This window comes from Oreochromis aureus, linkage group 11 (genome assembly GCF_013358895.1).
Source record: "Oreochromis aureus strain Israel breed Guangdong linkage group 11, ZZ_aureus, whole genome shotgun sequence".
Classification (NCBI taxonomy): domain Eukaryota; kingdom Metazoa; phylum Chordata; class Actinopteri; order Cichliformes; family Cichlidae; genus Oreochromis; species Oreochromis aureus.
The window spans coordinates 11,495,605-11,512,973 of NC_052952.1; the positions used below are offsets into that span (position 1 = coordinate 11,495,605).

General features: G+C 40.9%; 1 protein-coding gene and 1 pseudogene across 3 annotated transcripts; one reads left to right on the top strand and one right to left on the bottom strand.

The window, feature by feature from the left end:
* Nucleotides 1-285: 285 nt before the first annotated feature.
* tmem147 (transmembrane protein 147) lies at nucleotides 286-10,546 on the bottom strand. Of its 3 annotated transcripts, XM_039618972.1 has the most exons (9): nucleotides 10,503-10,521; nucleotides 10,197-10,250; nucleotides 6,134-6,236; nucleotides 4,960-5,029; nucleotides 4,787-4,852; nucleotides 4,516-4,652; nucleotides 3,176-3,260; nucleotides 2,841-2,962; nucleotides 286-1,105 (listed from the first exon to the last, which is right to left on the bottom strand). In XM_039618972.1, the coding sequence occupies exons 3-9, from the start codon at nucleotides 6,208-6,210 to the stop codon at nucleotides 985-987; spliced, it is 678 nt and encodes a 225-aa protein (XP_039474906.1). In that variant the 5' UTR covers nucleotides 6,211-6,236; nucleotides 10,197-10,250; nucleotides 10,503-10,521; the 3' UTR covers nucleotides 286-984. The 3 variants fall into 3 exon arrangements, with proteins under 3 accessions (XP_039474906.1, XP_039474907.1, XP_031588951.1); XM_039618973.1 differs by lacking the exon at nucleotides 10,197-10,250 and having other exon boundaries at nucleotides 10,503-10,546; XM_031733091.2 differs by lacking the exons at nucleotides 10,197-10,250; nucleotides 10,503-10,521 and adding an exon at nucleotides 6,906-6,998.
* Nucleotides 10,547-11,009: 463 nt separating this feature from the next.
* Nucleotides 11,010-16,876, top strand: LOC120442623 (annotated as a pseudogene).
* The last annotated feature ends 493 nt before the right edge of the window (nucleotides 16,877-17,369 follow it).

Below are 17,369 nucleotides of genomic sequence, written 5' to 3' on the forward strand. Positions count from 1 at the left end.
AAAAATTTTATTATTTTTTTAACGTGGGTGCGGGGAACAGGTTGTATTGTAATTGTAAACAAATAATGTATATTCCTCTTTCTCCATAAAAATATTTTAAAAAAACCCAAAAAGTGCTAACCACGGCACCCACCGTGCTGGTCATGAACGAATTCAATTAAAAAGATGAAAAACAGAAAATGAGAGTGAATCTGAAGTGATTTTTGAGCAGAGATGATCGGTTAATGCGTGCAAAGCCCAAAGTGTGAATCTCTGAATACAAAAGAAACCTTTATGCTTAGATTGTTGTCTTGAGATAGCTGCAAGTGCTTTATTAAAAAAAAACAAATTAGGCTGATTGTTAAAGGACAGTTGAGAGAAAGAAGACAATACAAAGACATTTATTTATGTCAAAATCACAGAACCTGTCATTAATTTTACAACAGGCATTTCAGATTTTTTATTTAGACCTTAAGTCTTTTCAATAATTAGAAAAAAATGTCCAAGAATGCATGTTTTTACTACTTTTATACAAACAAAAAGACACATATGTGGGCAAACAAACTACTGATGTCATTTGTTTGTTATATATTAAACTTCTTATGTTGAGCGTTAATGCTGGAAAACATTTAAAACTAAATATGCTGTTAACTAAGTCTCAATTCATTTGATATAAAAGTCACATTTCCATGAAACCAACACAGCTTAGGTAAGCCAATCGTATTACAGAAGCCTTCTGATGTAACCACCGCAGCTCTGCAACTTCAACAGATTGCCTGAAAGCACAGTTTTTAACAATGGGTTCATCACAATAAACTGGGAGAACTGGTAAGTGTTCCAGGCAGACATGCCCAACAATATCAACAGTAGTTTTTCAGCCATCTTGAATGTTGTATGGTGACATCAAGACTGATGTGGTGTCAGCTCCTGATTCAGGACAACCCCGGTCCTATCAGGACCAGAAAGACCGTCAAAGGCTTCAGCCCAGGGGGGGCTGAGGTTTATTTAGTTGGAGTGAACCAGAGTGACAAAGAGGAAAAGCGAGCACAGAGAGATGGCCCCAGTCAGCACGGCTTTCACCAGCAACACTGTCCAGCTGCCCAACAGGAAGACATGAACGAACAACCTGAAGACAAAACCAGGGAAAATGTGTGTAAGTTTCAAATTAAAAGAGCAAAACAACACTGCTGAGACCATCCATCAAACACACAGAGGGATAACGAGTTTATTCAAAATATTTATTCAAACTCTGACCCCATTTTCTACTCACTCCACTCACACCAACAGAACAAGAAACTTTTCTTTGCAAGAGTTTCTAAAGATGCCAAACTGTGAAGTCATTCATTGGAGAATTTAACACTTACATGTTGCGCAACATACAACTTAGCAATTCTTCCAATTACCTGCAAATTATGTCCTTTATATATAAAAATATTAGATCATATGCTTGTCCAGTGTTGTACAGCCATCTTGTGCTTCACAAAGGCTTCTGCTGCCACATTTTCAAATAATTTCTCTTCATTTAAAGTGAATTTAAGTCCACAAATCCTGCAGTTGTACTGCAACATTTTTTCACTTATTTTAACCAGTAAAAATTATGGAAACAGATCATTTTGATTCCGGAACCATATTTCTATTAGTAATTATGTCTCCAATTTAAAAAAGAGAAAAAGAAAAGATATTTCTAAATATGTTTTGCTTTGTTTTAAGGGGAAAACTTAGGAAGCTATGTATAAGTTTGAGAGTGTAGCTCCACTCCATGCTTTTTTCTTTCAAAAATGTCTCATTATTATATGAATCCCATCAACTCAACAGCAGATCAATCCCAAAAGCTAATTTCACACAATAAAGCAGCAGTTTATTGAGTCAAAAATATTTTTTCCTAAAAGCTATTTCAGGTATTTTCTACAGACTTTTTATTTTATGACTTTATGAACATTATTTGTACTAATTTTTAAAATTGATAAATATTATAGGCTTTGTGCTGATGCCTTTCATGAATCCTACACCTCCTAGATTTATATTGTTGGCGCATCATTGGTGGAATAATGCACTTTCACCTAAGGTGGACGTTTGGCTTTGATGTAAAATCAGAGTTACAAATATAACTAGAGTTCTATGAATTCTGGATAACTGCTGCAGGCAATGTGAAACACCTGGACAGTCACTGCACCCAACTGCGTCTCCTGTCATTTTGTCATGACTGAGTAACAGCGAACGGTCTGGTGCAGAGAGTTGTGATCTATGAAGCCTCTGGGAGATAAAAAATGAGCTCCAACTGAAGGTTTGAGGCTACTGGCACAGGTGGTAAGCACTGAAGCTAGCTAATGGTAACAATATACACAGTATGCACTTAAAGGCGAAACTATGAAAAGTAGACGACTGCTGGGTGCTCTTCCCCTGCATCACCCAGGTTGCACATGTGACTTTGAAGTACCTGCATGCACAGAGGTACCAACAGAGACAGTCTGTTGGTACCTCTGCGCATGCACATGATGGACATCCAGGTACTCCAGACCATCTCTGTTGCATTAAATGAAGCACTGAAGCAAAGAATTTGCATCAAGGATTTTTTGTAATCGAGTTATTCAAGTTACTCGAATTGTTGTAAGCGTGATCTGATATCTTCCCATTGGTGTTGTTCCTACATCTTCATAACAATGTTAGTCCAGGATGTATGTGCAACATATTACTGTACATGCAGTAATATTGCTATACCCACACAGGGCTGTTTAAATGTTAAATATATTATTGTAGGTAAAAAATGACTTTAACGTGGTAAAAATACAACAATTCTTATATTGTGTAAGCCTATATAATATAAGAATGGTAACATGAAATATGAAACATCCAAGACTTACTCCATTAAGAAGGCCTTGTAGACACAGAGAGCCAGCAGCACAGTCACAGGCAGCCTGAAGCTCTTTGGAAGGTCGTATCGTGTAAACATCCATACCACTGATGCCGTAGCAATGTAATGTACCTTTAATAATGTACCAGAATAAACACTCATATTACAACAATGAAGATAATTCCAATTATAACAGAGAAAAGGAACGCAGGAATGAAGTTCAAATTTCTCCGAACATGCAAAGAACAAATTGTTTCTACTGTGATGTTTCTGTAAAACCGCTACAAACAAGATGAGTCACCAGTGTGAAAATATTAAAAAGGGAGAAGAGCAGCAGTCACTCACCAAACTAATGTTTGAGTCAAAGCTCATCTGGATGTATTTCCAATCAAACTCAATCCCTCTGGCTCCGACCCACAGTGGAAGACACCTGAAAAGCAGGATAGTGAGTTATGGGACGTGTTTTCCATGTTTCACTCAGTGATGTGATTTAAACCAGGGAATTAAATTAACCAGGCTGATAGCACACTCTTGTTGTCCTTAACTAGCAATATGATTTTACATATATACAGTTCTTAATAAATTTTAATAGGCCACCTGTCATGAAAACAAAAGTAAATATTTTAGAAGTCTGTGAGAAACTTAAAACTGAAAGTTATCGTTAATTTTTTAGCATCGACCATTACAGAAACATTTGCTGTTTCATCTTTGCTCGAGTTTTTAAAGCTGGCGTTTATCACTATGCGACTCTATCAGTAATTTCCATCCATCATTTACTATTCCTATCATTTGGAGTGCAGCTAGCAATTTGGTGCTATATAAATAAAACTGAATTAAACTGACAGTATGTTTTTGCTTAAAGAGAAGAAACAGGTATGTTTGTTCCGCCTTTAATGGGAACAGTTTTCTTGCATATTTTTCTTGTACTTTGTACTGAGGGAAAAGTAACAGGAAACTAATAATCAAAAAGCATACTGCAGTAAGATATTCATTAACTGTTGCAACTTCTGTGTGTCCATCATGTTAATGAAGTTATCATTTACATGTTTTCTTATGTACTCTGTTAATATTCAAGGTAAGTAACATTTATTTATAAAGAGCCTTTCACAGACATGTGGCCACAAAGTAAATTTAAAAAATTAAATACTATAAAAAACAATATAAAACAGGTTACTTTAAATATTACTTAAATGTATTTAAAGTTATCAACTTTAAGTATTACTTAAATGTTATGTAGGATGATTTTTACTGTTGTCTGACTTTAAAACAAACACAAAGAGGGCAGCAGAAAGAAACTATACCGTAGCATTAATGGTGTCATATACTGTGGACAGTGAATGCATTTCATATCATTTATTTAAGTGGCATCTTTCTAAAAGAAATGAGTCAGGGATTTTAATGACTGAGCTATTTTCCTTCCCCTTAAATCCTCACGTTATCACTGGCTCGATTAAAACCAGTTCCTCTCACAAGAACGGCGCAGCCATGGTTAAGCAACACAGTTTTAGGTCCTCACGTAATGCTGCTTACGCTACAGAAAACGTCTCCTGAGCTTGTTTTGAGCTTTTGCAGACTTCACTGTGACAGTCCATTAAAGAGTTTGATCATGTGATCGTACATGCATAATGAGCCCCTGTTGTGTAGATGTGTAGCACATTTTAATAAAATGAGACGGTAGTGCTAACCTCGACATCACGAGCTCTGCTGTTGCCCAGCCCATGGCAGCCACCATGATCTTGTACTCTCCTTTGCCAGCGTTGCGAGACATAACGAGATGGAGACCTAAAAGGTCTGCAAGGTCCACTGTGGCTTTCATAAATTCCTGAAATGCAAACAAGAACATTACAGCCTAATGCTAAAGCTGGTATTCTGTATGCTTTCCTTTCTCTAATGATATACACATGACAAGAACAATAATCTTCCTTTTTGATGTCGTTACTGTGATTAGACACTCACCCCTACAAAGTCATACGCTCCTACTCCTCCTTCCCACGTGGGAAAAAATGTGGCTAGAAACAGCATCTGAAACCCAAAAAGATAAAGAAGCATTACTTGTGTTAAGTTTGTGCTTTTTTTCCTGCCTCAAAAAATATGACACAGATTTTCATAACCACAAAAAAATGTCTCACCTTACAAAGTTGGACAAACAGGTACGTTGCTCCAGCTTGGACACATCTCCAGAAGGCATTGTACTCCGAGCTAAACAGAGAACACATGTATACATTTGTCAAACATAAGGCCCGGGGGCCAGAATAGCCCCAGCAAAAAACTCCAATTGAGCCCACTGAGCAGCTTAGATTATGAACTTATTATTATGTATTTTCACACATTTAACAGCTTTTCAGCTTTTTATGAATTAAAAAAAAAAACAGCTTACCATTCATACTATACAAAAATAACTTGTATAGTATGAATGGTACTATACAGCTCACTTTCATCTTAAGTGGGTTGGACCAGTGAAACTTCCCTTTGTGTCAGTTTAACTACACATTTAACCTCTGAAATAGCTTAATATTTTTTTAACTGCTTAAATTAAGGAATAAATGTATAATTGTACAGAAAATGTAATGGTATCTCATAGCCTAGAATACCCTGTAATTCTAAAAGACAAAGTTTATGTTCATTTACGCTATATAAGAACCAGTCCATTTACATTTACTGTGTCGACTTGCATCTGGCCCTCGTACCATATGTTTGACACCCCGAAATTAACAGACAAACAATTAATTGACAAAGGTTTCTGTTTTTCCACCATCTATTATAAATGTGTTTTTTTTAAAAAAAACAAACAAACAATGAGGCCACAGTTTTAAAAATAAAAAACATCTGTGAATTAATGAAACTTATATTATTTATTAAATTTAATCGTAAATAATTGTAATTTTACACATTCATCATGTACTTTCACTGGTCCAGCCTGCTTAAAATCAAAGTGGGCTGAATATAGCACATGATTTAAAATGAATTTGGAATGCCTGAATTAGATGAACAGAGCTTTAATATATCCATGCAGTAATGGTGAGAGAAAGGGTTTACATTATGCCTTTAATGAATATACTATGCACACTATGCAGGTCTAAGAGGATTATGTGGACCCTCTCCAAAAGCTCGAACATTACTAAGAAGATTATTAGCAGGCACTTCCCAGTCTGGCAGCATATGTTACCACAAAGAAGAAGAATATGAAAGAAGGGTCTACGTGAACCCATGGATGAGTGTGTTACTTGTAACTGCATTTAAATCTTATACCGTCAAGCATCACTGACTGATTCACACAGAAAACTGATTCACACAGACACTTACAGGCCACTGCACTTGTAGGTTATAAAGTACGGAAAATAGGCCAGAGCAAAACAGTTCCCAAAGTGAAAAAGTGTCATGATGTCTCGTCACAAAATGCAGCTTCCTGCAGAGAGAGAAAGAGAGAGAATGATAAAAGACTGGGTCTTGGACTGGGGAAACAACTGCATTAGTTTAAACCACTCATTGTGTTAGAAAACAAGAGAAAACATCTCTTTAATTATATATGATACTATAGTGATTTAAAACACGGAAAAGCTGCTCACGCCCGCAGCAGACAAAAAGTTTGAAATAGCTCACTTACGGGTTTGAATTACTATCAGTTACAGTTTAATAATATCTGCTTTATTTGACGTCACTGAGTTTTTGGTTCATCCAGCAACATTTAAACCTGAGCCAGCGTTTACTTCTTTACTGTAAAAGTATTTTAATATCAACTCCTCACTGATGCACTGATCCCAGGAATTTAAAATTTTAAAAATTCAAAAACAGTCTGCCGTCTCTGAGTGAGTCGTTTAGCTTGTGTATTTTATATGAATATTCGCAGAGCTAAGGAGTAGTGTAGGGTCCTCAAGGAAATGAATAACCAGTGCATTAGCTTGCGAAGCTATATCCCCGTTCACCCTGTGCGGACACGCCGCGACATCCAGCTAACAAACCCTCTGCCACCTTCTTTTCCTATGTTGTGATTACGAATCTCATTTCTTTCCTTGTTTTGACGTATCAAGACTTTTTTTTAAAAGAGAAAAATAGAACGTTACTGCGTTTTAAATACCTGACAAGTGACACACCGGGTATCCAGCAGCTCTCTAGCTGAATGACAAACGGAAGTAAGCTTTGCTCCACCTCGAAATGCATCCGACAATGCTCTACTTCCTGTAGGAACCTAACAATTGGTTCCGGGGGCCTGTAGCGCAAAACTATGGACTGTATGTATAAATAATCTGTGGCCCTGCTTCCTTTCTTAACCCTCTGAGTCGTATCCTGGCCATTTGTGGCCACTTTACTTTTCGTCTTTCAACCATTTTTGTTCTGTTAATGCAAATAAAATGAAACTTCCCAAAGTTGTGTATTTCTTTCAGATTTTTTAATTTTCAACATCAGCTCCTTAATAATGTCAATAATATTCACTATACACTAAATTGTTCCTCTTGGCTGTATCGTGGCCATTTGTGGCCAATTGAAACCCATTATAACCACCTTTTTTGATTCCTTGTTACTGACAGTACTATATCATGCTTTCATTCTAAACTCAACACATGAAAATTGTAGTTTTTAATGTTTTTTACCAAATTACATCATTTACCCATTTTTGGCCAAGCAAGCAATTTCATGTAATATTCTGAGTTTTCTATAGGGGTGTTTGATGTCTTACTGCACTCCAATGGACCAAAAGAATGACACAATTTTGATTCAGGTTTGATCTTAAAGATGTTAGACAAAGGTTTGTGTTTGTGCATGAAAAAAAAAGTGCCAGTGTGAAATTGCAGCACAACTTTGCATTTGCAAGAGAGAAAAATAAATTATGTTGCCATACGTCCAAGTTCATTTGAATGTCTCTTGATGCAAGCTATTGAGCTTTGAGCTTCCTGGGGAATTTTAACTTTGATGTTCATAATGAAAGCACCTCTAACTTTGTTCTTTTCATTAAAAAAATGCACACCAAAATATCTACTCTCCCAACAAAAAAAACAGAGAAAGAACTCACAGGACACTCTGCAAAGTTCAAAGCTGTAGCTGTAGCATAAACAACAACAAATTCTGTCCTGGGGTTTATACAGGTGCAGTCATTTGTAAAGCTATAAATAAACCCAGCAGCAGGGGCGTCACTAGGATTTAAGGACAGGGGGGGCTTAGCCCCCAAGAGATGCACACGATACGAACGAATGTAGTGAATGAGCACAAAATTTCACAAACAGAAAAAGACTGAGAAATTGCTTTACTACTTTTTTGGACCGATTAAACATCCTAGGCCACCAATTGATCTATTGCTTTATTTCCGTCTGTTTTATAATACAGTACAACAAGAAAACAGAGGAAATGTGTTTGCTGCATCAATAACAAGAAAAAAACTGAAAATAAAAAAATACATAATTTTTATGGCTGCAATCACCAGTTACCCGGTGGGTGGAAGCATCAAAGAGTAGCGTCCGTTTTTAAGAGTGGCAAATCGGTCAATCACTATGTTGTGACTCAGATGCTGAAGCGTGTCTTTTTCAATAGACATGACTGCAAGTCTGTGAAGTATTTTCTGACCCATTGTTTGACGCAGCCAAATGCATCTGAGTGTTTGCCCTTAAGTGTGTCACACAGCTTGTTTACAGATAAAAGATTCTGCCAGGTCTAAAGTCTCTTTCTGCAGGAATTTGTGGAGTCCTTCGGTTACAGAAAGAATCAACTGAAACATCAGTAGTGCATAGACTGCTGAGAACTTGTAGAGCTTTGCTCTGGGACCAACAGCTATGGGGGATCCAACTGCAGATAGGCACTCCAAAATGGCTGGCAATGTCTCAAGAACTGCACTGATTGATTGCAACTGACATGCCCAGTGAGTGTTTGAAAGTTGCACAAGCTCAGTTTTTGTCAATCCAAGCTTTGCCTGAGTCTTTATGAACTTATGATGATTGACTAGGGAGGTGCTGAAGAAAGAATACACACACTCCAACAAGCTGAAAAGCTCCACAGCCTCTGGGACAGCCTTGCAAGTATTGCACAAAACCAGGTTGAGTTGATGAGTATAAAAATGCACATAGATAGCCTCAGGATGGAGCCTTCTAAAATGTGCTTGTACACCTCCAGTGGAGCCACTCATAACGGCTGCACCATCATATGTTTGTGCTACACACTTAAGTTCTGCAAGACCATTGTTTTGGATCTGCTGCTCAATCTCATTTGCAATGGACTGGGCATCAAATGATTTTATCTCTGCTAGTGCAAGGAAACGCTCCTTCACTGCCCCCTCTGACACGTACCTGACACAAACAGCTAACTGCTCTGCGTTTTCATTCCTTGCCTTATCTGCCATGATGGCATAGACTTTAGACTTTGTCATTTCAGATACAATGACACTAGTAACTTCCTGGGCACAACAGTCAATCGTGTCATTCTGGGATGTTGGCAAGAAATACTGTGTATTTGATGGGGGGTTATGTTTTTGAAGAAAAGGATCAAACTCCTTTAAAAGCTCCATGCACGTAAAAGCTCCGTTTGGGCTGTCTTCACCTTCATCACTGACCAAACTATCATGTTTGATGTTTTTGCCAAACACTCTACATGGGAAGCAGAAAGCTGCATTCTGGTTGACTGAATATTCTAACCAGTTGTGCTTTTCAAACCAGCTGTGGTTAAATGCTCGCTTCTGTGTACCAAAAGTATCATGTGGATAGCTCCTCAGCTTCACCTGTCTGGGCCCTGTGTCTTTGTCACCTAAATCAAACCCTGTGTAGAATGAGTTGCTGCAGCTGCTTCATCATTTTCCCTCTCTTGGCCTGTTTGCTCTCCTCTCTCTGTAATAACTTGATCTTCCTCTGCCTCTTGATCCATTTGCTGCAGCTCCTCTGTCTCTCCTTGCTCTTTCTGACTTGAACTTGCCTGTTGACCTTTTTCTCCCTCAGCCTCTCCTTCTGCCTCACCCTACAAGATACATTAAAACATACTGAATTGTAATGTAAATTGCTAATATCATGACTTCTGCTCACGCGCCACAGTAATTTGTTGCTCCCAAATATTTTGAAGTTACAAACATTACATTTTGAGCACGCATGTGACTAAAATGGTTGCAATTTAAAGCCCTGAAAAATATTACTAAATTACTTGAATTGAAGTAATATTAAAATAGAACCCTCAAAAATATGTGAGTCAGGCTAATTTGACTTATATATATATATCTTTGCTCTCTCCACTTTCTAACCTTGACTCTCCTAAATAAAAGCTCAAGTTAAACAGGTGTTATATGTTGTACCATGACTGAAATGTTTCATATTTCATATCCATATTGAGTTCCATAAAATTCTAATCAGACTGTCTGCATCACAAATGACTCCATCCTGTGAAATCTTTGACTCACCTCTCCAGTAGAGGTCTCTCCCCTCTCCCTCTCTGTGCTCCTCTGCCCTGACTCCTACAGGTTAATGGGGATGGAGTGATTATTATTATTTCCACTGATGATAACCATACCTGAATGAGCTCAGCTCCATTTTTCAGAGCTAAAACGAGTGACAGAAATTAACATTATGCTAACAATTTAACTTAGTGCGCTAGCCAGGTTTTTATTTATCAAAATGGGGAGCACCTGGTTCATTAATTACATGGGACTCTCTGCTGTTAGCTGGAGCTAACTAATTGTTACTACCAGCCAGTGATGAAGACTTACTTTCTTGCGTATATCCATGATTTCTTGCAGTTTGCAGCATGTACTCTAGTGTGTCCGCGGGTGTAGACGAGCGGAGTGTAAAGTAGCAGTGAAAACGAGGACTGGATTTTCAGTAATGTGGCTGTCCCCTGTGAACAACTGGAACGGATTGGATAACGAAGCACTGACGCTACCTTAACAGTGTAAAGTGAAAGGGACCTGCCGAGTTATCGTCATATTTATGTGAATAGCGAGAGGTTTATATTATTAGGTGTGTTCACCCAGGGTTTTTAAACTCATATTGCAGCATCTTTATATTGAATTTGTCTGCAAGTTCTGTTAAAAAAAATCGAATAAGTTAAAAAAAAAAAAAAAACCCACCAAATTATTTAGGGGGGCTTAAGAATATTTTAGGGAGGCTTCAGCACCCCTAAAATAGGCCTAACGACGCCACTGCCCAGCAGCTTCAAGATCATTTTTGCTCTGGCAAGATGGTCATATTCACTGCTTCAAGCACTTGACTATGTGATGCACTCAGAAAGCGAAGATGACGAGGAATCCGCTGCATCTGAAGAAGAGGCTGCTTCTTCAGTCTCCTCAGAGAATGACAGCATCACTACCAGTGATGAGGATTACCATCCAGTGCCCGATTCCTCTTCTTCAGCAAGTGAGAATGATACAGAGACAGCAGTCGAGGCAGAGCGGCTAATGGCAGAGACGGTAGGAGAAGCGGCAGACGCCGGGGCGCCGGTGGCTGAGTGGATGTCTCGTTCTGGGAATATTGAGTGGTTTCCCACTGCTGAGGAGACCATGCGCTACAATCCAGTACCCACTGGTATCACTCCAGGGCCCACCCTGTATGCAGTTGCCCGCATTAGCACCCTGAGATCTGCATTTGACCTGTTTGTGACAGAAGAGATCCTTCAGCTGCTGTGCACCCACACAAACCTGCATGGGAGGCGAAAGTGTGAGGATTGGAGGGATGTGGATGATGTGGAGATGAGAGCGTACATTGGGATTTTGATTCTCGCTGGTGTCTACCGCTCAAGGCGTGAAGCATCGCGTGGTTTGTGGGCTGACAAGACCGGACGGGCAATATTCCGTGCTACAATGCCCCTCTACCGCTACGCCCAGATCAGCGCTAACATCCGCTTTGAGAACAAGCTCACCCTCCCGGGACGTTTCAGGAACGATAAGCTTGCTGCATTTCGCGTCCTGTGGGAAAAGTGGGTTGCTCGTCTCCCCCTGCTGTTCAATCCAGGAGTTGATGTGTGTGTCGATGAGCAGCTGGTTGGATTCAAAGGTCGGTGTGGATTTCGACAGTATATGCCCAAGAAGCCTACAAAATATGGCATTAAAATCTGGGTGACCTGTGATGTGGCAACCTCCTATGCTTGGAAGATGGAAATTTACACAGGAAAATCACCTGGAAGTTCCCGGGAAGTTAATCAGGGAATGAGAGTTGTGCTACAGCTGACAGAGGGGCTCCAAGGACACACTGTCACTTGTGACAACTTCTTTACATCATTCAGTTTGGCAGAGGAGCTGCTCAGAAGAAAACTAGCTCTGGTTGGCACAATCAGGAGAAACAAACCAGAGCTCCCTCCCAGCTTGTTCAGCTGAGACAGAGGAAGATTCTTTCATCTCTTTGCCTTCACCAAAACAACCATGGCAGTCTCCTACATGGCCAAGCGAGGGAAGAATGTGCTTCTTTTGAGCACAAAGCATAGGGAACCAGCAGTCAGTGATGGGGAAAAGAAGAAGCCAGCAGCAATCCTTGATTACAATAGGTGTAAAGGTGGAGTGGATAACCTAGACAAGGTTGTTGGCACCTACAGTTGTCGGAGGAGAACCGGTCGCTGGCCACTGGCTCTGTTTCTACAATCTTCTGGACGTCTCAGCATACAATGCCTTTGTCCTGTGGAAAGCAGTGCATCCTGAGTGGGAGTCCACCAAGACCCACCAACGAAGGGTGTTCCTGGAGGAGTTGGGCCACATGCTGGTGACTCCAGAAATTGCAAGACGGCCTTGTGCCCCACGCTCAAAAGCAGCCGCTGCTATTGTTGCTGAGATACAGCAGTCAGAATCAGAATCAGAGTATGACCCACAGCAACACGTTCTCACTCCCTGCAAAATGAGGAAAAGGTGTGAACTGTGTATAAACAGAAGAAGAACGGCAACCACTTGCTCCAGCTGTGGAAAGAGTGTCTGCAAAGATCACTCTGCTGTGGTTTGCGTGTCCTGCCTTCCCTGAGCGCCACACACACACACACACACACACACACACACACACACACACACACACACACACACACACACACACACACACACACACACAAGAAAGGGTGTATTTTGTACAAACAAGCAATAAAAGGCCGTTTTTGGCATGACTAACAAAGTGGGAGTTTCTTTTATTGGGGTCATTACTCACAGGAATAATACAAAATATAATATTAATAATAATTATTTTTTGTTACTGGCACTGACCTGCAATGATTTAAAAAAAAAAAAAAAAGGTTTCATCATTCAACTGCTGAAAAATTTGAACTTTATTGCTATTTCCCCCAAAAACATAGTAGCAACATATAATTTGACTGGTATTCAAAGGGTATAATTTCTAATTTTGAATTATATTTTGGTTTTCATGACTAGGACTGGTTTTCATTTAAAAATGAAGTTGGTCTAAGTAGAAAAATGTTTTAATATATATGAATTTTATAGCATTTTGTAAATGTAAACAAGGGTGGCCATTTTGGCCACGAACAGTCTGAGAGGGAGTTTTTTGTTTTTCTGCCACTGCAGAAAAACACAATGTTGCATAAATGTCATTGATGCTGTTAATTATTGCTATGCATGTAACCTTCATCATGGTTAGCAAATAAATCAGATGGCATGTATTATTTAGAAAAAAAATGGGATTTTATGATTTTCATAAATAGAGAACTATTTATGAGTTGTTATGATTATGTGCTCTAACTGGTATTTAAAGGGTTAAATTTCAGAATTTTAATGAAATTTTGATTTTCATGAACAGCCCTGATGCTAATCTAAAAAATCATGTAAAAAAAAAAAAAAACTGGACATTTTTCTTAATATATATGAAATTTATAGCATTTTGTAAATGTAAACAAGGGTTGGCCATTTTTGGCCACAAACAGTCTGAGAGGGAGTTTTTATGTTTTTGCTCTCTCTGCACTAAAATAACAATGCATTATAATTCAATTCAATTCAATTCAATTTTATTTATATAGCGCCAAATCACAACAAAAGTCGCCTCAAGGCGCTTTATATTGTACAGTAGATAGCACAATAATAAATACAGAGAAAAACTCAACAATCATATGACCCCCTATGAGCAAGCACTTTGGCGACAGTGGGAAGGAAAAACTCCCTTTTAACAGGAAGAAACCTCCGGCAGAACCAGGCCCAGGGAGGGGCGGCCATCTGCTGCGACCGGTTGGGGTGAAAGAAGGAAAACAGGATGAAAGACATGCTGTGGAAGAGAGACAGAGATTAGTAACAGATATGATTCGATGCAGAGAGGTCTATTAACACATAGTGATTGAGAAAGGTGACTGGAAAGGAAAAACTCAGTGCATCATGGGAATCCCTGGCAGCCTACGTCTATTGCAGCATAACTAAGGGAGGATTCAGGGTCACCTGGTCCAGCCCTAACTATATGCTTTACCAAAAAGGAAAGTTTTAAGCCTAATCTTGAAAGTAGAGATAGTGTCTGTCTCCCGAATCCAAACTGGAAGCTGGTTCCACAGAAAAGGGGCCTGAAAACTGAAGGCTCTCCCTCCCATTCTACTTATAAATACTCTAGGAACAACAAGTAACCCTGCAGTGCGAGAGCGAAGTGCTCTAATAGGGTGATATGGTACTACAAGGTCATTAAGATAAGATGGGGCCTGATTATTTAAGACCTTGTATGTGAGGAGCAGGATTTTGAATTCAATTCTGGATTTAACAGGAAGCCAATGAAGGAAGCCAAAACAGGAGAAATATGTTCTCTCTTTCTAGTCCCTGTCAGGACTCTTGCTGCAGCATTTTGGATCAGCTGAAGGCTTTTCAGCAAGTTTTTAGGACATCCTGATAATAAAGAATTACAGTAGTCCAGCCTGGAAGTAATAAATGCATGAACTAGTTTTTCAGCATCACTCTGAGACAGGATATTTCTAATTTTAGAGATGTTGCGCAAATGGAAGAAAGCAGTCTTACATATTTGTTTAATATGTGCGTTGAAGGACATGTCCTGGTCAAAAATGACTCAAGGTTCCTCACAGCATTACTGGAGGCCAAGGTAATGCCATCCAGAGTAAGAATCTGCTTAGATACCATATTTCTAAGATTTTCAGGGCCGAGTACAATAACCTCAGTTTTATCTGAATTAAGGAGCAGAAAGTTAGCGGCCATCCAGGTCTTTATGTCTTTAAGACATTCCTGCAGTTTAACTAATCGGTGTGTGTTATCTGGCTTCATGGATAGATAGAGCTGCGTGTCATCTGCATAGCAGTGAAAATTTATGCTATGTCTTCTAATGATGCTGCCTAGGGGAAGCATGTATAATGTAAATAGAATTGGTCCTAGCACTGAACCCTGTGGAACACCATAATTGACCTTAGTGTGTGAAGAGGACTCTCCATTTACATGAACAAATTGGAGTCTATTAGATAGATATGATACAAACCACCGCAGCGCAGTACCTGTAATACCTACAGCATGTTCTAATCACTCTAATAGGATATTATGATCAACAGTATCAAACGCAGCACTGAGGTCTAGCAGGACAAGCACAGAGATGAGTCCACTGTCAGAGGCCATAAGAAGATCATTTGTAACCTTCACTAAAGCTGTTTCTGTGCTGTGATGATGTTAGGAGGCCTGGGTCGTTGACCCAGGGTTTTTGAGTTTGTTATATTAGTTATAATTTCTAGTCTTTGGTTTCTTTGAGTTCTGTCTTATGGTTTGTGTCTCTGTCATCTCTAGTTGCTCTGTCTCCCCTGTCAGCTGTATCCCCTTGTCTAGTTCGCGTCTCTGTGTATCCTTAGTTGCTATATTCCCGTGTCCAGTCAGTCTGTGTCTGTAAGTTCAGTCTGTGTTGTGTTTCCTGTTTTACTTTGAAGGTCTCTGTCTTTTCTCAGTGTGTTCAGTTTACGCTTCTTTGTCTCGTTAGTCCTGGTTTGCCCCAGCTGTGTTTCCCTCCTGTTGCCCATTCCTGATTACTCCCTCTGCGTATTTAAGCCCTGTGTTTTCCTGTGCTCTCTGTCGCGTTCTACCGTTTACTTAGCTGTGTGTTCTGTTAGTCCTCTGGTTTAAGTTTATTTTGATTTTTTCCAGTCATGTTATGTTACCCCTTTTTGAGTTCAGTATTAAAGCTGTTTTGAGTTCACCTTTGGTCTCCGGAGTCTGCACCTTGGGTCCTATTCCTGTCTGCACACAGCCTGCACCTAACAGAAGAACGCGACCATACTATGGACCCAGCAGACTCCGTTTGGTATCGGCGACCCGCAGTTTCTGCCTTCCTCAAGGAGAGCGTGAGGCAGGAGGCTAAGCATGCCCAGGAGCTCCAGTCACCCTTCTATGGGTCTCGTTTGGCTTTTGGAGGGCCCCGCAGCCTCCAAACTGCCATGGCCACGGCCGAGCCTGCGCCTATGCCTCGGGCGATCAGATTGAGCACGTGCTCATTCTCTCCAGTCGCTACACCTCCGCCTCCACCCCTGGATTACCAGTCCGACAAGAAGGTTAAGCGGCGGAGGAAGAGGGATTACGTGACGCCGGACGTTAGACTCACTCCGCTGCAATCCTTCGCTCTGTTTTGGGTCTGCCACGTTCTGAGCTTCACAAACTCTCTGCTTCCTCGTCGCAGCCCGGTCTTTTGGAGGGTTCGCAGCCAGTTTGCCACCTCCCACTTCCCGGAGAAAGCGTTCACGCAGTCGCCACTCTGTCTCTGCTGAGCCACTCCCGTGGTGAGTTATAATGACTGTTTTCATTCTGCTCCTCTAAGCTGGAAAAAGACAATCATATGAACACTGCTAAAACTGAGACCGTTAAGACTATTACACATGGTGGTGGTAGGAAGCTAAAAAACATTTTAGAGGATTCTGTGTTTTCTGACCCTGCTCCTTTCGCCCAGTTGTGTTCCTGCTCCCAGGGCGGCTCGGGCCCAGCATTCCCCTGCACCTGTTTCAGTGCTTCAGGTGAGGGAGGCTGAGGTCCAGCTGGTCCCTGCTCCGGTGCCTGTCGCGGCACCCTGTACCTTCTCCTCGGGGGAGAGGCCGGTATCCGGCAGGTACCTGCACCTGTTTCTGACCTCGCTGGAGGCTCAGGTGAGCCCGTCCAGCGACTTTCTTCAGGTTCTGGAGGCTCAGGGAACTAGCTCAGCTTACTGCTAATCCACCACCTAACCCACCATTACTACCATCGTTACAACAGTCAATAGAACTTAAACTTCTATCCATAGCTCGAACATTAGCTCACCTATCGGCTCAGTCACCTGCTCAGTTCTCTCCTCAGTCGTTTACTCAGCCGTTTATTCCCGCTGGAGGGTCCGAGGGACCGCTCCAGCCTTTGTTCGTCTCGCTGGAGGGTCTGAGGGGTCCGTCCAGCCTTCTGTTCCCGCTGGGGTTCTGGAGAACCGCGCCAGCCTTTGTTTGCCTCCGCTGGAGGGTCCGAGGGGCCCGCCCAGTTTTCTGTTCCCGCTGGAGGGTCCGAGGCCCGTCCAGCCTTCTGTTTCGCTGGAGGGTCCGAGGGGCCCGTCCAGCCTTTCTGTTTCGCTGGAGGGTCCGAAGGGCCCGTCCAGCCTTCATCGCCACCACCTGCGGCCCCACGCCGCCGCCTGCAGTGCCACCACCTGCGGCTCCCACGCCATCGCCTGCAGTGCCATCA